The sequence below is a fragment of the Solanum pennellii genome, chromosome 1 (genome assembly GCF_001406875.1).
Source record: "Solanum pennellii chromosome 1, SPENNV200".
NCBI lineage: Eukaryota > Viridiplantae > Streptophyta > Magnoliopsida > Solanales > Solanaceae > Solanum > Solanum pennellii.
Genome location: NC_028637.1, coordinates 97759066 through 97782648, shown reverse-complemented (window position 1 = coordinate 97782648; position 23583 = coordinate 97759066). Strand labels below are relative to the sequence as shown.

At 37.6% G+C, this 23583-nt stretch overlaps 1 protein-coding gene across 2 annotated transcripts; it reads right to left on the bottom strand.

Annotated features, from left to right (window-relative positions):
* Positions 1–441: 441 nt before the first annotated feature.
* On the bottom strand, positions 442–23517 carry LOC107003054 (DNA-directed RNA polymerase V subunit 1-like). 2 transcript variants are annotated; one of them, XM_015201301.2, is made up of 19 exons: positions 23284–23517; positions 22274–22374; positions 21824–21950; positions 21463–21578; positions 21199–21252; positions 18904–19068; positions 17794–17952; positions 17547–17702; positions 14773–16506; positions 14502–14677; positions 13378–13453; positions 13137–13261; positions 10374–10531; positions 8503–8777; positions 7908–8081; positions 7650–7790; positions 3883–5951; positions 3078–3192; positions 442–933 (listed from the first exon to the last, which is right to left on the bottom strand). In XM_015201301.2, exons 2-19 carry the CDS (start codon positions 22355–22357, stop codon positions 703–705), a joined length of 6135 nt encoding a protein of 2044 aa, XP_015056787.1. In that variant the 5' UTR covers positions 22358–22374; positions 23284–23517; the 3' UTR covers positions 442–702. The 2 variants fall into 2 exon arrangements, with proteins under 2 accessions (XP_015056787.1, XP_015056795.1); XM_015201309.2 differs by having other exon boundaries at positions 22274–22368.
* Between the last annotated feature and the right edge of the window lie 66 nt (positions 23518–23583).

Below are 23583 nucleotides of genomic sequence, written 5' to 3'. Positions count from 1 at the left end.
TTCAATTAAAGAATTTGTAAATTGTGTAAAATTTTCATTCGGACTATCAAGTTAATTATATAAAATAGTTATACGCAGCATCAAACACATAAAGAACCCTTAGATTTTAAGACCTATTGAGGCAAATGTCCACAATTAAAAGGTACGACCTGATAAACAAATGATAACACACATCAAATTAGAGAAAAAAATTCAGAGGTTTATGTTTTTTATTCCTGAAGAGATGATAAAAAGTTGGGGTTAGGATTATGTTGGTGTTATATGTATCTCCATGAAAGATTATCATGCTCATAATAATGAATTGAGGTATTCACTAGATATTTTGTGTCCATCTCTGAGAGCTGGGAAAGGTAAATGCCTAGAGATATTCTTTCTACCCTGAAATTAACTAACCAAATTTAAATAAGCAAACAATAAGACAGAGAAATGGAAATAGTAACAAAATAGAGAAAAAGAAGAAGATATCAATCATCATCAATGCCAGTAGTGGTGGATTACAAAGGTTCTTCTGGGCTAAGCCTCAGTTGCCAAAACAGCCTTGAAAGGGACTTTGTTGAAAATTCTAGTATAAGTTAAAGGACTAAACTATATACACAAGAACCTTTTTTAACTGTCATATTGTCAACATGCACATTTTGTTTTACCATAAGTTAACACAAGGCGGCCAAGTTAACTATACAACTATCCAAACTAAGGAGAAGATCAATCAACTGATGGTGCTGGAGAAGCAATCTTAGGTGGAGAAGCAATCTTAGGGACACGAGGTGGAGGCGGCTTCTTGAAGTACTTTTCATTGAAACTCTCAGCCTTATCAGGATATTTTGATCTGACAAAGTTCTCCAGACATTTCCGGGTGGAGAAATCTTGCTTGGCACCATCAGTAGAGACGACGTAGAAGCATCTAGTATCCTGGAAGTTCGTATGTTTACTGACCTGTTTACACAGATTTAATCTTAGGTCATCGAAACTGAAACTTAAAAAGTCATAAAATGCTCAAAGTAACTTTGACACGTGTAAGATAAAAGCGCAACTAAGATCATGCTAGCAACAAGATTAAAAATAAAGTTCACATAGAATGCAGAAAATAATGTGATTAAACACTTTCCACTGAAATTTCAATGGAATATACTGTGCATTAGAAGCAAATGACATAGCAGTGGAGCACTGGGCAAGTAGGGACCAGTGCATTTGACCTGGAGAGTAAAAGGAAGAAGCAAAAGAAGTTACCATCCAAATCTGAACACAATGACAACAATCATTTCTTTAGCGAATGAGAATAGTCCTCCGGAAAAGAAGATTCGTACTGGGAGGAGGAACTTGGGCTAGAGTAGATCCACGAAGAACATAATGTGTACTATGGGCACACACACATGCAATAGTTCTTAGAAAAGAATACAACAGAATAATGCCCTAAGATGCAAAATATGCTGATTGACTTTGCATATGAGACCTAACGGTTTGAAGTTCCTAAATTATGATGATTCCTTTTTCACCGGTTTGGATGGGAAACTCAGAAGATCTCTAACAAACCACATGTAGCTCAGTGGATGGAGCGAGTGTCTGTTTCCTAAGCAGAAGGCATAGATTCAACCCCTACCAGTGATACACATTATTTTTATGCTCAAGATGTAGGAAGGAGTCAGAGAACAACATTCGTATCTTTTTTTTGCATAGTGGAATCAGTCATCACCTGTGCAAGCTTTTTCTAAACATGAAAGGAATTAAATGGACAATGCCAAGATCAACTAGGGAGCTGTTGGAATAGTCTGGGCAGCATCATGTCAAAGAAAACATGGAAAGTAGGAAGTTCCTGCTTGCATACGGTGTACCATATGGAAGGATAGAAATTCAAAATGTATTGAGGACAGCTACAGTTCTTTTCAGAAGATTAAAAAGTTATGCCGCTTCTTTTTCTTTTTATGGGTTTGTACGTACGGCATTTAGCATTGCCTTTGTACTAATGATATATAAAAAAAAAATCAGTGTCTTCCTCAAAAACTCGGAAGATATCTATGAGATAAGTTAGAAGATTCAGTTTCATGTAGGACCTACTTGCAACTCCCACCAAGACCAAAATTATAAAAAGTACCCCATCCATTTCAAGAGGAAAGAATTTAGGTGAAAATGTTAGAACTTAGAATTAGGTGACAGAACTGTGAAAGACATAAAAGTTGGATGAGAACATGAGAAAGTGGGCTCCAATGTATTTTGTGCTAGATTGTTATCTGTTGATTTGTATTTATGAGATTGGCATTACTTTGAGAACGACTATAGAAAAAGGAAGGTGGGCATTCACTTGAAGACTAAATAAAACAAGTTCAGCATCCAAGGCCGTCTTTTCTACATCCCCTATATTGTTTGTTTTACTAGTTCTCTGAACATAGCTTTTTATGAACTACTTGGTGCCTTCCACACTCTGACTGTTACAACTTTGACAACTAAAAGTTGTATAGATTGATTAAATGAGTTACTTCCATGAATTTGAATCCTTTAAGAGAAGTTCTCCAATAATGGGAGTGAGGAGACTCAAATTGGATAAGTAGAACATAACTGAATAACAAAAGTTACTCAAGCAAGTACTAACTAAACAAAAGCTCAAGTCTAATGGCAACAAGGAAAAAACTTAATTCTAAACGCATAGCTAACACAAGGTTTTCGGTCTCTTCAGACCAATTGGTACAACTTCCAGCACTGAAAGCAGCAAATTCTGCAAACATGAGCAAATATACTGACGTTGCATTATTCACTTGGCTGAAACATTCATTCATATTACAAATGCTCATACGATCAATTGGAATATGATGAGGCAATGAGCTGACAACCACTGGTATCAATACTAATGTACAACTTGAAGAAAGCTGTACAGAAAACAATTATATCATATGCTCACACAATCCCTTTCCTGACATATTTGAGTCCACACTTTGCTATACAATTATAGAATTTTAACAAGTGAAGAAAATTGTTCAAAACCTAGTACTAACAATCTGGGTAGAATATGGTCAAGAGTAACAAAATATCTTGAAGGCACTATAAAATGCTATAATTTTATTGTTTTAAAAAATAGTGCCACTTACCGTAATATAATCAAGACCAGCTCCCATCTTGACAGCTTTATCCGGATGGTAATTGAGAACCGTGTCGATAATATACGACTGGTCATCAGCAGATAAGGGGTCACCATCATTGTTCCTTCATAAAGAAAATAAAACCAGAAAATGTTATCGCCGTTGGGAGAAAAAAGACCATCTAACCAGAACAGAGATGAGCGGAAGGAAAAGGAGTACTACTAGTTTTTCATTATTGATTGGCAGGGAAGTAATGGACACCAATTTTGTGAAAACTTGAATATGTGCCTAGTCTATTTGTAATGCTACATCTTTTTCGGCATTAACAAAAGTTCCATACAAGAGGTCTAATTCTATCTGATTTGCCCCACTTTAGGATGGAAAGGAAATTGATCTTTTCTCTTTATCCGTGACTTTCACCTTTTCTATCTCACTAGATGACTATAACTAATCCCCTTTCGAACGACCTTTTGCTCATACCACCACCTCTCTTTACCATACTCTCTATCTATCCAAAACATCTGTAAACCTCTTTTTTTCTGTAATCCCAAAACTTGACCCTAACGAGGGAAGCTGTGATCCCTTGTTTTTCACCAACACTGAGGAGACTAACCCAGAACAAATAATGCGGGCAAAACATTTGCAGACAGAAAAGAATACCACAAACAAATTATAACTCATGTAGCAGACAGTTCTAAGCAGAAAGAATTAAGCAGGAAACAAGACTCAATTTCTCTGCTGGAATTAATTTTTTCTTCATGTGGCCGTATCACCAAATATGTATACAGTAAATTCAGTGAAGCATAATACTTACACTGTCCCATGCATTATCTTTCTGACTTTCAGCATGATAGGATCAACATCTGAAATTATTTCTTGTTCCTCTGCTGTGAAAAGATCAATCTTTTGCCTTGTTGCTGTAAAATGTCCACCTCTATTGGAGTCATCAGCTGATCTTGCAGGCCGGTTGTTCTTCCACTCTCCACCACTAGCAGAGCCCCAACCTCGCGAATTTTCCTTAAAATCTCCTTTTGCATTACGTCTGCGCTGACCCCATTGAGGTGTCTTATCGCTCTCTTCAACGCCAACCTTCTGAGAGTTCCAACCACCAACGGTTGAAGAATTCCAACCACCATTTTTTGTAGAGTCATCATGTGTTGGTTCATTTAACTGCCCATCTCTACTTACACTAGAGCTCCAATCATTAACTGACTGGTCAAGTCTTTTATTGCCTTCAGCAGTCGCTGAACCTAATCCACCACCATTAGGAGCTTTTCCCCAAGACGACTCAGAATTTGACTGTTTGGGCCCATCCCAAGAACCACCATCTTTTTCCACCTTCTTCCCCCATGAGGACCAAGATCCTGACTGCTCTCCACTCCCAGATTGCTGCGTGTTATTCTCAGGTTCATCAACCTTTTTCCCCCAAGAAGACCCACCATCTTTTTCCACCTTTTTCCCCCATGAGGACAAAGATCCTGACTGCTCTTCTTTCCCAGATAGTTGAGGGGTATTCTCAGTTTCAATCTTTTTCCCCCAAGAACCACCATCTTTATCCACCTTTTTCCCCCATGAACTAGAGTCTTTATCCACCTTTTTCCCCCAAGAAGAACCACCATCTGTTTCCACTTTTTTTCCCCATGAAGATAAAGATCCTGACTCCTCTCCCTTCCCAGATTGGTGACTCTCAATCTTTTTACCCCAAGACCCACCATCTTTTTCCACCTTCCCCCATGAGGATACAAAACCTGACTGCTCTCCATTCCCAGACTGGTGCAGATTTTTCTCAGGTTCATCAACCTTTTTCCCCCAAGAAGACCCACCATCTTTTTCCACCTGTTTCCCCCATGAGGACCAAGATCCTGACTGCTCTTCTTTCCCAGATAGTTGAGGGAAATTCTCACTTTCAACCTTTTTCCCCCAAGAAGCACCATCTTTGTCCACCTTTTTCCCCCAAGAAGAACCACCATCTTTATCCACCTTTTTCCCCCAAGAAGAACCACCATCTGTTTCCGCCTTTTTCCCCCAAGAAGAACCACCATCTGTTTCCGGCTTTTCCCCCCAAGAAGAACCACCATCTGTTTCCCCTTTTTTTCCCCAAGAAGAACCACCATCTGTTTCCCCTTTTTTTCCCCAAGAAGAACCAGCATCTGTTTCTGCCTTTTTCCCCCAAGAAGAACCACCATCTGTTTCTGCCTTTTTCCCCCAAGAAGAACCACCATCCATTTCCGCCTTTTTCCCCCAAGAAGAACCACCATCTGTTTCCCCTTTTTTTCCCCAAGAAGAACCACCATCTGTTTCCCCTTTTTTTCCCCAAGAAGAGCCACCATCTGTTTCTGCCTTTTTCCCCCAAGAAGAACCACCATCCATTTCCGCCTTTTTCCCCCAAGAAGAACCAACATCTGTTTCCCCCTTTTTCCCCCAAGAAGAACCACCATCTGTTTCCCCCTTTTTACCCCATGATTCTGACTGCTCTGTAACCCCAGATTGCTGAGGATTACTTCCATCAACCTTTTTACCCCAAGCAGACCATGAATCTGACTGATTGACACCCTCTTCAGCGCCATTTTGGGTTTTGCCAGCCATGTCCCAGCTACCACCAGATTTGACACTCCCAGATGAGGCCTTCTCCCATGCAGAGCCACTTGGCTTTCCTTCATCTAAGTTCTCATTATAATCAAATTCAGCTCTATCTTCAAAAGTGGGCATTTCAGAACCAGAGTCCCGATTGGGAGACAGGTACAATCCCATATCTTCATCGTCCTCTAGTTCATCAATTTCTGCACCAAGACAACTGGTACCTTCAACTTCTTGAGCAGAGGTGCTCCTCACCAAGTGTAGGAAGCTATAAACATCACGTGTATCTGGTATATTCCATTCAACCTTGCCCAGAAAAGACTTTCACATGTTAGTTTCAGTCTAGACTCTCAACCAAGAAAATATGCAACTACAACGAATAAATATTCAGTTGCTTATCAGACAAAATAACTTAAGTGCACTAGACCATTAAAGTAGGAAGGATGTGATAGAAGAAAACACACATGCTAGTTGTAGCTGGTTCAAAGTTCAACTTAATGGTAAAGGTCAAGAAAGTCATTCTACAGAACTTCCAACTAAGTAAAATGTTGTCAACCTGCTTGAAACACAAATTTGCGTCTAATGACCATAGAGGATCAAGCAATTATAATTTCAATTTCAACATAATTGCTCATGGAGTCATGGTCTACCAAAAAAGTGCAATGACCTTGCTCAAAATTTTACAGTATTCCGGTTAATTTTTCCGGATTATAACATGGTATTTCTTTCCTGATTTAATCATAGTTTTTCAGTTTTAAAATTACATCATAATCTGTATAGAAGAGTCAACTAATTCAATGAAGATTACCTGTTTCAATCAATATCTTATTCCACAAATTGTCTAGACATGAGAAAGTAAACTTCTTATGCAGCGTTTGCATGCATGACACTTTTTTAGCATTTGTACATGCATACGATTATACGATAAACTTAGTCATTATATTTTTATTGATCATTGAAGTGTCTACTTTACTTTTGGTATTAGACAGAATGTGTTTGCCTCCACTTCAAGGAGACAAGAAGCAACTTTCAAGTCTACCGCATTATGCTGCCGCAGGAAGCAAACTTAGCCAATGACAGAGCTCACATAACAGTATCAGAACCCTCCAGGTGTTTGAGGCACATTAATCCCTATTTTTAAAAAAAAAAAAGAAACAAGAAAAATACATCCAAGTTTAAAGCTAAGATCTCACTATCTAGAAAATCTGATTTCTTTCTTTGGCATGAAGTTTAAGGAAATATAGACCTTTTTAGTCAATAATTTGTTATCATACATGTATGGATAAACGTGCACAGGTTACACTTGTGATACATAATATTATTGGTAATTTTGAATTTTAATTTATACAGTCACATGAACACATTTAGACAAGCTAATCATTAAAAGGAAGGTCAACAGAACACTTTTCTGCATCCTTTGATCACAATTTTGATTCTCACATACTATCTCAAAAGGACCATAGTAGAGGCCTGTAACATCAAAGCTTAATTTAATTATCCTAAAAGAAAAGACATAAATGTTGGAACTTATGATCTCTAGCTAGATACTTTCTCCATTACGTTTGTGCTAGTTTGACCGGCTCAGGAGTACATGTATTGAAACTAGTAAAATTGGGTCCCTCGCGACTTTAAAAGTTACAACTTAGAAGTGGGCACCATTTGGGACTGATAGAAAAGGAAAATAGGCTATTACTAAAGAAGTGGAAAACAGGTGCTCCAAAACATAACATGCAAACACAATAGAGCAATCATGACAGAGAAGTGATGTCACACAGTTACAAAATTATTTTGAGCATGCAATGATTTGTAATTTGATTGAACTCTGTTGGCCAATTAATGAATGAACAAGACATAAATAGAGAAATTGTTGTATGTTAAAAGCAGTTATCGGCCAGTGGCATGACACGATCAAATCAAAAATCAATGTACCGCACTCCAATACCAACTAAATATTTTCTTTTATTTTAAAGACAATACCAAGTAGATATTTAAAGGAACACATACATTTCTTGTGTTCAAGAGGACTTCAAATCGAGATCCCGTACCAACTGCCACATGCTTTCCCCAGGAGCAAGAAGCCACGATGCTTGACAAAGAATCGACATGGCACTTTTCAGCAGCCCTTTCAAAGCATTTTCTTGGGGTCTAAGAAAGATAAAAAAATAAATAAACAAATAGGACTCTGATTAAAAAAGATAGCTCACCGGAGGAGTTGTCAAAATAAAGTGTTGTACAGAACAGAAGAAAATTTATGTGGCTTACAAATAGAGTTGCTTCTGTAAATGGTATCTGCACATTTAATGATCGAGATAATGCTTTTATTCCACCAGCATTGAAACCAACCAGATTTCCTGCGCATGTCATGCTATTAGCCAATAGAACTAGGTGGTCTTTGAGAACACCCTTTGTGACCATTGTAACTGACGTTGATAGGCGCTGCAAAAGAAACCATATTGTAAGTATTTTGAGATTACGAATTTAAAGGAACTCCTTTGGGTAATATTTCTTGCTTTGCACATATAAGGTTGTCAAGTACACACTAGGTAGAAAAAGTTGGTCATCAAGATGATTAAGGAAAAGAACGCAGCTGAATCAATCACCATAGTAATCTCAGGAAGGTCCGCAGATATATGGATAGACCAAATTTACTCATTTACAATTACTATTTGAAATCTTATGTCTCGTGGAAAGATGTATTTCAACCTCCAAGTTTCAGTAAAAGGCTTCACAGATACATTCAGTATTCAAGAGAGGCGATGCTGAGAAGGCCGGGATGTTTGTTCATAACAATGTTTTGGAGTGTGTCCCACAGAGCATTACCACGCTAAAGAAAGAAAGTCAAGGCATTTAATGGTACCTTAACAGCTTGCTCAAAAGCACAAGAAATTCCAATCAGTTCTTGGACTTGCTTTATTGCATATGGGATGGAGCGCGTAGTGTCTATCAGATGGATGACAGGAAGACAAGAATCCATGAGAATCCTCCAAGCATCTCCCCTTTGCTTAACAGCTTCTTTCTCGAGAACAATATCCAGAGCTAATTCACCTCTTTGACTCTTGGAAGGGCTCCTAATCCAAGACATTGTGTCAGGAGAAATCCATGCTATATTTGCACTTGAAACCCTTGGATCACCTGTATGTTACGAGTGTACTATATTAGTATCAAGTATTCATTTCCAAGAAAAAGTGCAGTATAACGTTCTTACAATTCTTCGCAAACTTCAGTTGTCCCAAGAAGCCATAACAGAAAAATACAAATTATAGTACTTGAATCTATATACTTTGACACCCTAAGATGAGACCAACAAGAATAGAGAATCTCTTCAAAACGTTTTACCTTATTTATGACAAAACAACCATCAACCTTTTGACCTTGGCAAGGATAGAGAAAATGGGAAGCTTATTAGCGTAATCTTAATTCTCAGACAGTACTAACTGTTAAAACACTTGTTAGCAGTTCTTAACTACCATATTTTCTGCTTATCCATCTTGGATATTTAAAACCCTAAACCCTAAACACTAAACCATTCAAAAGAGAAACCTTTAAAATCAATCACATTCACCTTCTTTTCATGATACAGAAGCCATCCGTTTTTCATTTTAACTGATAGACCAGCTTCTAGACCTTTCAAGTTTCAGCACTCAATAGAAAAGATTTGGAACGTAAGTTCAGATCAAGGACAAACAAAAAGGGAGGCTCATAAGTGTAATCTTCTTTCTCAGAATGTATGAACAGTGGGAATTAATTGGATGATGCCAAAGTCAAACAATGGAACTGCTGCAAAGCTGGAGCTTAAAAGAAATAGGAAAGGCAAGGCTGAAAAAATGGAACTCAATTAATCCAGCACTCTGGTGGGTCATCTAGAAGGAAAAGAATACAAGAAATTAGAGCAACTGACTCTGTAATTAGCAGTAAGTTCAGATGTATTATTTTACTGTTTTTTGGGTATAACTTGCAAATGATATAGAGGTCATGATAGAGTTTTTAGTAGTTCCAGCATTACTTTTCCTTTCTTCAACCTCTCCGTGTCTTTTACAAACTCAGAAACCCAACTAAGCACTGCAACATCCCTCGAACACTTGACTCTTTTTCACACCAACACCATTTTCCAATGTTTCGAATGCTAAAGTAGGATGACAGAGCTTCTGCTTTAGCATGCGTTTGGGACATCAACTACGCTCTTGAGACGTGGAAATTTTAGAGGTTCCTTCCGAAACAAAACATCAAAAACACAGTCCTAGCCACTTCTCTCCCATAAGAGTGCTCTTTCAATCCAAATTAGTGTAAATTTGATACAGCAAAATCAAATAACGTGACTCAATAAAAGAAAGGGAGCTCCTTCAGGTCATTATTCAGTTATCTGAGTCATGGTTAACGCCATCCTTATGATGCCAAATCAAACCACAAAGCAGGCAAATTATTACTCCAAATCTAGAGACCTGACCAGAGAACTTTCAGCAAAACTGTGTTTATCAAACAGCGATGAAAGATAGGGGAGACTTAGAAGAGGGACATACTCAATTAACTACAAGCTCAAAGTAGAAATTCGACATATACTATCAACCTCCTCCTTTGTCTTTCTACCACAATCTCAATTTAAGGAGAAATTTAACAGTACAGTAGATGTAAATGAGAAGGATTTAACTCAAGATGGCCACAATCACACTCTTAATATTGTAACCGTACAAATGACCACAAACACACTCAACTATAGAGGGACAAAACTACCTTTGATAACTGTATCCAACAATATTGGACATATCATATCAGCAAGAATATGAGAAACCCTCTCCAAGTGATCGTCACTCGCATCTGGCCAAGAGAACCTCAAACATGGTGCATTCAGACACTTACTTCCAGAATTGTGGCAAAACGAACAAAATTCACTGCATAAAATAAAAATTCACAATGATGTAAATGTGCAATAAGATTTATTTTCCACAGAAAGTAATAATTAGGCATCCTTAGGATGTGGTTCATACAGATGGTTCAAACTAACATGCAAGGGATACTAGATAGATGTCAATTTATCTTTCAATGGTTCATTCAATGAAAGAATCGCCTTTTTAGTCAAAATTATAGGCAATAAGCATGAGATCTAGAGAACCTCTAGTTTTAGAGAATCACTAATTTTGCCGAAAAAATTAGAGGCAAAGTAATATTGAAATGACTTGTACTACAATGACCTAAAAGAAAAAAATGGTTTCAGAAGATTCATTTAGCCATATGCTAACATTATTGGGCTCGAGTTTAGTTATTGATTGATACTAACACATCATAGATAAATCGTCTTCTAGGACATGTAAATACATGAATTTAGTCCCAAGTCCACGGATAGCCACCATCTACCTAACATATAGAAATAGATATGAAATGAAATAGATCCGAAGAGAGCAGACTGCATATAAAGATTAATATAGCCGAAGCTGACAAGTTTTGGAATGAGGCACAGTTGATTGCTTGACATAGGTGTGGACTACTACACCTTTAAAATATTTCTTGATAACGTAATAAGATGTTAATAATAAATGGGCAAGAAGAGACCATATACTAGTATAGCAAAAGGTAGAAAAACTACAAAAAGAGGTGGTTTTCTACAAACAACTCCCAATCTTCATACACAAACAGCACCCATATATCATGGAGATCCTGCAGTATGCTATACGGATGAAGCAAGTCAATCAAATATTGAAGTGTCACCTTCCAATCTTGTAGATACCTATTAAAGCTTCTTCTCAACTTTGAGACCTTAAGGTTTGATGGGCTGTCATATCATTTTGGCTTGAAATTTTGTGTAGGTATGGGAATGTATTTCTAAAGGTATTGTACCTGCACCACCTATGTCCCAGAATTCTACTCTCCTCCCATCCCCTACCTGTTTTTTGTTAAGGTAAATACAAGCAGTATACCAAAAGAAGAGAACCTACATCAAAATATGGTTCTCAACAAAAGAGATCCAATCCTCTAACAAATAAGGAACTCGTAAAAACACCAAAAAGCAACTAGAGACAAAACACTACTTTGCATTTTTACAAAATCTTGTTCGAGCCCTTCAAACGCCCTCCTAATATGCGCTTTCCAAATGACCCACATGATTGTTAAAGGGGCAACTCTCCATGCCCTTGGGATTCTCTTTCCCGTCCTATGAGACCAACTTTGCAATGCCTCCTTAACTGTGTCTGGCATGACCCATTGCATCCCAAACATCTCCACCCTCCATAACTAATTAGCCACCTTGAAGTGCAACAGAGATAGTCTGCATGTTGCACATAAAGCACCAACTAACGTAGTTGATCCTCCTCATCCTAAATTTTTCCGTTGTTAAGATTGCACCCCTTGCTACCATCCAAATAAAAATGTGCACCTTCCTCGGTGCTCTAGGAATCCAAATGGTGTCGGGGGGAAGTAAATTCCTCTCGTACTACTAGCCTCTTATAATAAGAGTTAACATTGAATAGCCCATCTCCACTCTCCCCCATCCCCGTGCATGCGAAGATTTGTTCAGTGTAACTAACCCATACAATAACTAAACCAAATTGTGAAATTCTTATCTCCCAACCTTGAAGATTCCACTTAAGTCCTGAGTTCTGGTGAATAATCTCCTCGTGAACTAGCAAATTGGTTAGACCATTAACTCTTTGGACGGACACACGATAAAAATTAGGGAAGACTTCCCTCAACTCATTCTACCCACACCACTTATTTGCCCAAAGACTAATCTAATCCCTTAAAACATAAATCGCTTCTAAAATTTTCCCATCCATCTGATAAATTCTTCCATAATACAAACCCAAAAAGATAATGATAACTTTAGTCCTCCATTCCCCTTCTAAAACCCCATATTTTTCCGCTATCACCGCTCTCCAAAGAGTACGTACCTCGGACCCAAATCTCCAAAACCACTTTCCAGATAAAGCCTTATTTCTTGGATCTTTAACCCCAAGACCACCCCAACACTTTGAAATCGTAAGTCTCCAAAGCACCTAGTGAAACCCTCCCATCCCTAGTGGAATCTCACAGAAAGTTTCTTTGGAGTCCCAAATTTTATTGTAACAATGGCTGGAGACAGAAACAGATACAAGGAAGATGTGGGTATGCTAGAAAGAGTACTCTTAATTAACACTTTCTTTCCTCTTCTGGACAAAATAATTTTTTGCTATCCCGCTAGCCTCTTCTCTAAATTGATAAGAGTCTAATCCAGGTACGTAGGATGACTTGAAAAAAAGGTGTGTCATGTTTACAGTTTCACAGATGTGGGATCTGCAGTGCTAACACAAATAAAGAGCTTCTAAGATTCCCTCCTCTAGAGATGCATACACACACAACAATATTTACATACTCTCATTAAAATTAAACTGTCTACTTAACCATATGGCGCATTCAGAATCTGGTGGTTGTGATTGCTAAATTAACTTCAAATTTTGAACATACTGATTGATGAAATAGCAAGCTAAGTGATATCAAAGCAACAAGTGAAAGATAGTGTTTCACCTCACTGACAAAACTATTCTCTTGAAAAGATTGCCAATTTTTTTTTTCTTCTGGAATGAACTGATATTTTCTTGGCATCTTTCATGAACCTCAAGAACACTGATTCCCAAATTTTCCAGCTGCCCCTGTCAACCCAAGCAGAAGTATCAATGACACAATACAACAACTACCCAGTATCAGTGACACAAAAGTTCACAAAAGAATTACTCCAAAGCTTATAAGTTTGAAAAATAGATAAAACCTGGTTGAGACGAATATGACCAATGAGGCCTGTCCCTGTTTCAGAATTCTCATATCCTGCTTGTCGGCCTGCGTATCTACAAGACAGAAGCAATAAGATCACCAACTAAAGCTAATTAGATTATTTTCATTTTTCCTCTCACAGAGTTGGCTACTGTATCACACAGTTTATGGATATGTAAAATCTGAACTGAGATATAACAATGCAAACTTCAATTCCAAATTTGAGCAACAATCAATAGGTTTAGCATGACACTTGAGAAGTAAATGTTTTAGCATCTTTATAATGGAAAGGAATGAACAATATGTGCAATAGGTGGTGCTATTAAATTGAAGGGAAAAAAAACAACAAAGTCAAAATTACAATAATGGAACTAAAGTACTTGATAGTTTATGAACAGAATATATAAGTTTTTCATGTCTGATACATCTGGGAAGAACTGGCCAGATCTTTATCATGAGAAGAATAAATACTCAAAAAATAACAGTAATCGTCATTCAAATTCTGAAGAGTGTCTCCACCTTCTGGTAGCTGATTCAACTCCCTTCGCCTTCAGGGAGTGAAAAAGTCTTGTTCGTATTAGAGGAACTTTTTTGGTCTTTCATAATTTTAAAGCACCTTCGATATTTCGGTAAGTAGAAACAATGGGTTCTATGAGCAGATACTCATGTTTTCTATGACACATTTCTACTTTGTGGATAAATCTTATACTCCGACTTTCCCAGTTTAATCAACAACATTTGTTACTTTATCCCAAATTTAAAAGATTTGGAAGAAAAAAAAACTCTGTTCTGAAAGTAGTTCCAGAAATACCACTTGGGCAGCATAACAAAATGGACTTCTAAAATCTAAAAATAACAAAAGGCAATTGCAGGCCTCAGAGAATTGCAGCAAAAGTTCGACTGACAATTTTCAGAACCAAGCGAATTGCTAGGGCAGTCTAATGAAATAACTTGTGAACAGGCAATCCGATTCCATTAGACCAAGCAAAATATGTTTGATGCAGTAACTACGTTGATGACAATCTGGTCATAGTATGCTCACATTACAGGATAGCAGGAGGTGCACACACTTTAGTAGACAAGAAAGTGGCAGCAGAAAAATTGAAAGAATAGCATACTTACTCTATCAAGAACTCGTCTGCAGCATCCTTAAGACATACTTTACTCAAATGATTCTTGACAACGTATGCCGCTTTTTCTCTGCAGTACCCTCTACGGCATCCACAATCATTCAGATAAAGGATTACTCGACGGTCAGAAACATCATTCTTGAAGCTCACTCCACAAAGCAGTATCTCCTGAAATAAGAAAAAGGGATTTTGGAAAACAGTTAGATGAGTGCATAGCTGGTCAGAACTAAGTGTCAGACAAAAAACTTGTTTCGAAACACTACCTTCATCATCTCCCAGGAGGAATTACTGCTTGGAGATGAATCCAGAACTGCCTTGTATGCAGGATTGGACATAGCAGTAGCAGCCAACACTCCAACTGGATCACCAGCACAAAATTCACTTGGTAAATTTGACCCACCGCTAGACCCATATTCGAACTGAATAATTGAGTTGCTGGAAACGTTCCTAACAGTCCCGTCATAACAAATGACTACATCGCGGAGAATGGCCATCAAATTCTTGAACAATGTCCCAGGTTCTGTTAATCCCCTGGTTGAGCGGACAATCACTTCTCTACTGGAGATCGAATGAATCATCCCCTGGTAAGGGTCCAACCCGTAGAACAGACAACTTCTAACCAACCCAAATTCCTCGGAAGGGTTAGTACCAACAGAAGGATACTTCTTCTGGAACAGTTGAGCCATGTCATGCACCAGTGTCTTTGTGTAAAATTTGCCCCTGTCTGATATTTGCAAGCCTAAGAAACCAATTTGCTGAACCACCTTATTAAAGGCAGATTCACTCTTGGAATCAATTAGAACACCCATGCCAGACGACTTGAGCACAAAGTCAATAACTGGAAGTTTCTCATTACGCAAGTGATGCTCCAATTGTACTTCTACGGATTCATTATAGGATGACCGCAAATGATGTAGCAACTTCGACATGCACTGAATTCTTTCCTGGATACCATCCCTAACAGCCTTTGTCATGTAGAAATCTCGGAGACTAATACTAAAACCTTCTGTGCACAAATTTTCCATTAAAAGAGGCTGTAAAGAATTAAAGAACTTCAATACATCATTCGGACCCTTCATAAAATAGATAGATGTGATAACATCATTCAGAATTGACGAAATCAAGTCTCTGTGGTAATCTATTCCAAGGAACTGACTTTTCCCAATTGTGTGAGTCTCCCCACAACTATCAAAGCCATCCGGTAAAGCAGCCCCCAAGATCTGCAAGGTCGTCCACATGGCACCAGATTTACGAACATCTACAACAGCAGAATCAGGTAAGGCCATCGGAAGAAACATTGCTAACTGTTGGGCAGCTGCTTTATCAAAGAAGTAATGTGAGAACATTAACTTCAACGACAGCAATGAGTCGGTGGCAAGCTGCAAATTGAAGTTACCGGTGTGAGAACTCAGCAACTGTTTCCCAACAGCAAAAAGCTCCAAAACCTCTGCTTTGGCAGAAAGGGACTGAGGGTAAAACAAATGAATGCAGTCCCCATCAAAATCAGCGCTAAGGGGGCCGCACATAAGTGGGTTGATCTTCACAGTATGATCATCATGGACATACACTGATAAGGCTTGGAGGGAGTGCTTATGTGTTGTGGGTGGCCTGTTAATGAAAACAGTATCACCGTCCATTATCCTCCTATGCACTATTTGCCCAGGTCGTAGAAATGTATGCCCCTTTGACCCTTCTCTCAAAGAATAAGTACTTGACCCGTCTTTATAGGTTAAACAAAGCTTTTCATCCACCAATTTCTGTAAATATGCCATATTGTGCTGACTTACTCTCTCCTCAAAAGTGATTTTCTGAGCAATTTCACATGGCAAACCGATCTCACCCACCCCTTTGTATGGGTCACCAGTTATGACGCTTCGAGATGAGAAACCAGACCCCTTTCTGATAAACAAGGTCTTCATCTTCTCTAGCCAGGCTTTAGTGGTGGTATCAGCTGCTTCCTTGTGTATTCCAAAACGTTTATCAACATCACGGGATGCCTAGAATGAAAAAGACAATGAGACCATCTTCATTGCATGGATACAGAAGTATCAGTGGAAGAACATTAATTATTAATGAAATAATATCAGAGAACTAAAGTTTCAACTCAAACCCAGAAATTCTCTGTTATCCTACATTACCTGATTTGCAGAAAAACACACTTTCAGACAGTAGATTTTTCATCCTAGATTAGGTACTTCCTAGGACATTCCCCTTTTTTCAGTAACAGATAAAATCACAAAAGCTACATTCCTGTTCTCCACTACAAAACAAGATCACGGCCATTTATTTGAAGCAGTGAATGAATCTATCACTGTTCCCCCACCCCCCACCCACCCACCCAATTTTTTTTAAAAAGCCTCCTATCAGCCTCTCTGAATAGGCAAGGCAATTGATATCAACCTCAGCAAGACTGTTAGAATGCACTGTGCAGTGTAGGGTGACCAACCATCTTCATCTTCTCTCCACATTTCCTTCTATGTTATATGGAACCAACAATTTTGGGAGTGCAGTATAATGAGGAACTTATTTGAGCAGACGAGCTATTTCTTAAATTGCTTGGTAATAAAAAGACTCCCTAGCTAAATCAAATAAACACTCAATAAACTACAAAAAAAAAAACAGAAACAGAAGGATCTATGCTTTCTTCAAATATGAGACACAACAGTTCGAAGTCACTACCTTAACTATGGGGTCAACCTTAACTATGGGGTCATTGACTTTCGGTTTGTTTAAAACTGTAAATTAGCCAAGTCTCATAAGTGCAGACACTTGACATATACTCAGGAATTAAAGAAGAAACAGAAAATTGTCGAAAATTCAAAAAAACATAACTAGTCTTGCCAAGGAGACAATGCACAAGCACAAAGTGGTGCAGTAATTAATTATTAGAAATTGCAAGTGCTACAAACTACTTCCATGATATGAAGGGAAATAATATTAAAAGACTGAAACAATAAAATCACAAACCACTCCAAGCACATGGCAAAAGTTGATCATTGTTCAAATCAAGTTTTAGCAATAAAAGCAGACTCAGTACCTTGCCTGTCCCCCTAAATTGGAGATACTGGACAACTGCTGCTTGTAAATCGTTTGCCTCCACCTCATGAGCCTCAAAATTAGGTGTACCAGATCTTGAACTTTTAATTATGTCAATCTGCCTCAGCACCTTCCTGAGCATTGTTATAGAGTGATCCTGAAAAAGCCACATGAAATTGTGAAAACTTGCAACTTGACATAGACAAGTGTATGCCAATAATACATAAGATTCAATTTAAGTGTCTTACCGAAGACATGATGTTATTCCCATCAGATATATCAGGAACAGACAAACAGTTAGGAGGTACTGGTAAGTATTGCAGGATGTATCCCTCCTGTGGGAAATAGCCTTTAGCTGATAACTTTTTTCTCGTATCTTCACGAATTCTTCTCAAAATGGCAAGAACCTAAAATTGTGTGTGAAAATGAGAACAAGAGAAAGCAAATTGAACTGAGATATCTTTTAGCCAAAACACAAAATTGAATTTTGGCAACAAAAAATTATCAACGCAAAGAAAACTACTGATTGACGAACCAGAAAGGGAACTCCAGAACGTTTTATAAAAAATAGGTACAACTGAGAAGAAATTAATTAAGGGGGATGATCCAACAAATTAAATCACCAATATCATCAAAAGTTTAAATACATTATACAAGGTTAACATTTCATAAAATCCCAACTTAAACATTGTCACTAGCAGAAAATACTGATTTCCAGTGAAAGAGAAATCAACCAAGTCATTCACACCCTCCTTCTAGGGGGGTCAAAGGCACTACCACAGGAAAAAAAATCAACAAGCATAATATTAGTATCACTATCAGTTCATTTTTCCTTCATTGTTGGTTCCCCTAAAGAATAGAGATTATAAAATGAGTTCAATTGTCGGGAAGGTCAGATTTATAAATAATAGAGACTGCATCAGTATACTCTTCTGACCCAGGTCTCACTGTCAGAATCGTGAGGCATGAACGAAAGGGCAAGGGTTATCACCTTTTTGTAATACAGTCACAATTTTCCCAGCTGCCAATCATTTTAGTTTGCCAGGAAATGCCAAAGCTGTGACTTCACAAGCAATGGATTCACATGGACGTCTAAGTAGTGATGGAATCATGAAGCTTTGATATCAGAAGGGCAGTATAGGAAACACAGCCAAAATCAAATACATTAACCACTAGAAATAGATCAAGAGGCACCAGAAATGTCTACTTACTTTTATGAGCGACTCAACAAGTAGAACAAAGACATTATGATCCAATTCAATTCAACTCATTACAAAAGTTTAACTATTTATAAGCAGTTTTTCTTCAGAGCCTATTTTTAAGCTGTGGAGAGATTCTACAGAGACTGAGAAACTAACCTCAGAAGGAAGCAAAGGTCGAGAATAACCGTCACCGTAGCGGTAGCCATATTTCTCCAAGAAGTTCCACTCTTGAAGCTTTGCAGCATTTTTTGGTACTTTCAACTCCAAATAGGAAGCACCATCTGAGGTCTTGCCCTCATATACTGAGACTTGTGAGACATCCTACATTACATAAGAATATATCAAACCCATAAATCACATTACTCAAGAAGAAAGTTCAGCTTCTGGTTATAAATGCAATAAGAAAAATTACTACAAATTTAAAAAGACACCAGCTTTAAAACATTCATAGTCAAATAAAGAGCTCAATATCTTTCAGTTCAGGATTATGGCTAGGAAACAAGCCATGAACTCCTTTTCTTTTAGCTCCTACAGGGAATCTTTTCTTAACAGTCGTCGTAAGACAACACTGTTCAGATAAACAGTTAAAATACATATCCCAACGAACAGATAAGCAAATAGGTGAATGTGGAAGAGATTGCCATTTTATCAGTCTACTATATTTAGGAATGTCAAAAAGAAGGCAAATCCCTTCAAGAAGTCATGAACTAAACATAGTGATTGTTTCACCACATAAAACACAAGTACATGTATACTCCTACACTTGTTGAATTATCGGATTTAAATATGCCGTTCCAATTTAAGGGCATTGACCTACTTAATATAACCTCCTTCGGGAACAACCTCTCTACCACCACGAGGTAGGGGTAACGTCTGTGTACACTCTACCTTCCGATATTTTACTGGGTATGTCCTTGTTGTTGACCTACCTAATATAACCAAATTATAAAAGACAGCATGAAAGGATGCCTATTGATAGTAAAAATGATATATCACGAAAATTTAGAAGTGTTAAGACACCTCATCTTCTTTCTGCACTATGCACAATCCTCCTCCCTACTTGGTTTTTTCACCCTGCCCAATGTTATCAAAGGCGCACTTTAAGCGCGCTTAAGCCCTAAAGCGAGGCTCAAAACGTGTTGTGTGCACTTTAGTGTTGTCATCAAGGTTCCAAGGCAAGCATTTCCTTGCTAATGAGCCTCTTGTGAAGAAATTGAAGCTAAATAATTGATATTTCACTCTATCATAATTTTTTTCAATTTCTTTGGTCATAAATTTGTCATTCATGTTTATAATTATTAGTCTTGGACTAAACATATATATTTTATTCTTTTCTCCCTTTGCGCCTTTTTTCGTTAAAGTCCACGCTTTGTTTGCGCTTTGCGTTTAAAGCCCCCACTGACCTTAGAGCTTTTTTGCGCTTTTCGCCTTTGATAACACTGACCCTTCCTGCAAGCCCCTTCTGTGAGTAAGGCTGGAGTTAAGGATGAAAGACCACTTTCTCAAAACTTCATTCTTTTCTATTAACTTTTTGGTCGAACGTTCATTTTTGTTAATAGAAAGACAGAAAAAGGACCACCACTCTAAGCCCCCAATAAGATGACTTCATTATCTCGTTGAAAGAAGTGAAGAACTAGATCATACTCAGATACGCAATCTCATATTTCAATAGAATGTGAATATTTTTGTGTATGTGTGAATATATACACAGATGTATACAGCAATCTCAACTCTGCACATACTGTTTCTGTGACTCATTAACTTGTATAGAACGCAACACATATATTTCAAGGACAGAGACTCTTCCACAAGAAGTCAAAGAGCTTAAAAAACTAAAATAATCATCACTATCAACATGGCCTTAGTCAATCTTAAACAGAAAAGGCGCTGTTTCATACAGAGGCTAACAATACTTGCATTACTAACTAAGACGCAGGAGGACAAGTAAAAAGGGTTGGGTAAAATCACACACTATAAGTCGAGGTGCGCACAAGCTGGCCTGGCCTCACTGTTAACAAAAAAATGCACACTATTTATATAAAGTACAAAAGAAAAGGACACTAGCTTGAGGGAACAAAAAATAGTGATACTCTCCAAAAGAAGTGATGACGGGTCTTATTAAACCTCTATGTAGTTCATATAATAATTACTATCACATCCCCGTCAATTAAATTGCTTTAAATTGCAAGTTTTGGTTGGTGTCTCAGTATTTGCAATAGGAAAAAAAACAGAAAGAGTTAAATGCATATAAAGCGGGAACCGTGCAAATCATCATACGGACAAGGAAAAGATTAAAACCTGACCTTTCTTGTTTAATATACCAAAAAGAATAACTGTGTTAACACCAAATAAGAAACTCGGAACAATTTGGAGGCACATAAATGCTGATACCCAACCACAATATTTTATTTATTAGTATAAAAACAATTACATGGGTTGTTAGATACTCACCTCACAACATGAGGACAACATTCGTTCAAGAACACCAGCATTCTTGACCTGAAACTGAGTATTGTTTCAAAAAGGTTAGAAGATCGCACAGATTGCTTTTGCAGCAAATTTGAATAACTTTACATCTATGCAGGAATCAAGAGAAAAACCATGCACAAAGCACCTTCCAAAATCAAGTCCATGAAAATCATCAATTTTACTGATCTTAAAACGAAAATAATTCACTTATTATGTTAAAAAGGAGAAATTAATGAGATCTAATACCTTTCTGTTTTTCATCTTTAAACACTTCAAGCAAAGCAGGCTTAACATCTTTTTCAACTCACTGACATGGTCAGGGTGATAAATAGGAATGGGCAACTCAATGTATCCAAAATGACCTGAATTAGACAAATCGGGTTACTTGAGCCTTCTGAAGAGAACACAACACTCACATATAATTTCAAGAATGCATGAAGCCAGTATTTAATCCCTGTCAACTTCTCAACTTCAATGATCTATTGATATACGTATGACATATCAATAAGTGGGAGTATTCTTGTTTATACACTTCACTAGCAGCTTAGCATTACCCCTATCTCTATTAGAAACAATAAAAGTGAAATAGATGAAAATGTCTTAGTACCTTCGCATTGGCCAGGCTCCGCAGTACCACAGGATTCACATCTGCCAGCTTCGAGAGGCAGACCAAGGAAAGGATTTAAAAGTAGGCTCGGATGGGTAATCGGACAATCGCTAATAGAGGATTTACACTGCCAGACACCAGAAAGGAAAAGAATTTATAACTGACACATAGTACAAAAACAGTAGTCAACTCAGAAACTTAATTGTAAGGGTAATTGGTTCATAGTTAAACTAGGAACAGTTGGTAGAATTACTTGAAAAGTTTAGAAAATGACTAAACACTACTTTGTCTTCAAATAAGTAAAAAATTCCAAGCACTATTCATCGAGATTATGTCAGAAAGTATGGCCCAGTTGTTCGATAAAATGTATGTACAAACTAAAGCCTGGTTTACTTTTTCTCGAAAACCTTGTAACAAACAAATGCTAAAGTTGCATAAACTTGTACTCACTATTTCCTGTGGTGTAGCCAAACCAAATTTGATACGTTTAACAATCCCATCCGATACTTTCGATGACAGACTTTTTTCCTCCATGTTTTTCTACACTGCAGCTGAAAAGAGAAGTTAAAAAATCACTAGGTGACCCAGAAATGCAGCTTTAACAAGAATCTAATCTGACCGCCATTCCCAGACAAGGAAAATAGTCAATGTAAGCCAACTTCAAATCAGATTCATCAATACAGTGTTTAGTTAATCTTTTAGAAGTGTTGTAACTTAATAAATTGATTAACATGCACCAAAACCTATCGGCAAAAATAACAATGTCAAGAACGGCGAAAATAACAATGTGAAGAATGGCGAAAATAACAATGTCAAGAAAGGCGAAAGTAACAATGTGAAGAACGGCGAAAATAACAATGTCAAGACCGGCGAAAATAACAATGTCAAGAACGGCGAAAATAACGATGTCAAGAACGGCGAAACTAACAATGTCAAGAACGACAAAAGTAATGTCAAGAACAGCAAAAGTGAAGTCAAGAACAGCAAATATAACTGACAAAAACCTCTTCTACTGCTAATATCCAACCAAACATCAAAAACAATTGGCAGAAAAACAATTTCCACCAAGGTATGAATGATTCAAGCAAAAAGTACGACTAGAACAGAGTCTAACAGGGAAGTGAAACTCAAAAACAAAAAAACAAGAAAACAGTAACAGATTCTAAGCAGAACACACATGCAAGAAGCAAACCCCACCAAGAATCAACCCTACAACACACCCACAAACCCTAGTTTTAGTTTACAAGAACCGCAAACCTCACAAAACAGAACTACGTTAATTCGAAACAAGGGTTTCTGTCAATAAACCCCAAATTAACACACCCAAAAACAAGACATAAAGCAAATGAACAGTCAATATCCCTTTTAAACAAATGGGTAACTCAAAAAGAACCACTACAAATGAATGCCATTTAAATTACCAACATAAATCGTAGAAACAAGAAAAAAAAAAGCATTACCAAATCTGTACCACACTGTGTTTCTTGTTTTCTCCTCACAGAAAAAGTTGGGAGAAATTCTTGAATTGCATTCAAGTCTCGCCTACAAATTTCTAAGGGTTTTACAGTGCCCAGTAGCTACAAAAGGACAGCTTCTTCTTAGTGCATGTAGCAGCAGAATGAGTGGCACTTTGAGTGTGATTTGGAGGGCTCACAAATTGGGAAAAAAGAGAAGAACGGAGAGAAAATATAAAATTTCTGTCCTTCCCCTTCGTTATAAAAAAATATATATAAAAGGAAATATGTGTATAAATTGTTGTA

Excerpts from the sequence above, each read along its gene's own strand:
- LOC107003054 (XM_015201301.2), bottom strand. The coding sequence starts at position 22,357 with ATGGAGGAAAAAAGTCTGTCATCGAAAGTATCGGATGGGATTGTTAAA. Across the intron at positions 13,454-14,501 it reads GCAGACGAGTTCTTGATAGA|ATACGCAGGCCGACAAGCAG; the intron begins GTAAGTATGCTA and ends TCTGTCTTGTAG. Across the intron at positions 8,082-8,502 it reads CTTTTGAGCAAGCTGTTAAG|CGCCTATCAACGTCAGTTAC; the intron begins GTACCATTAAAT and ends TTTCTTTTGCAG.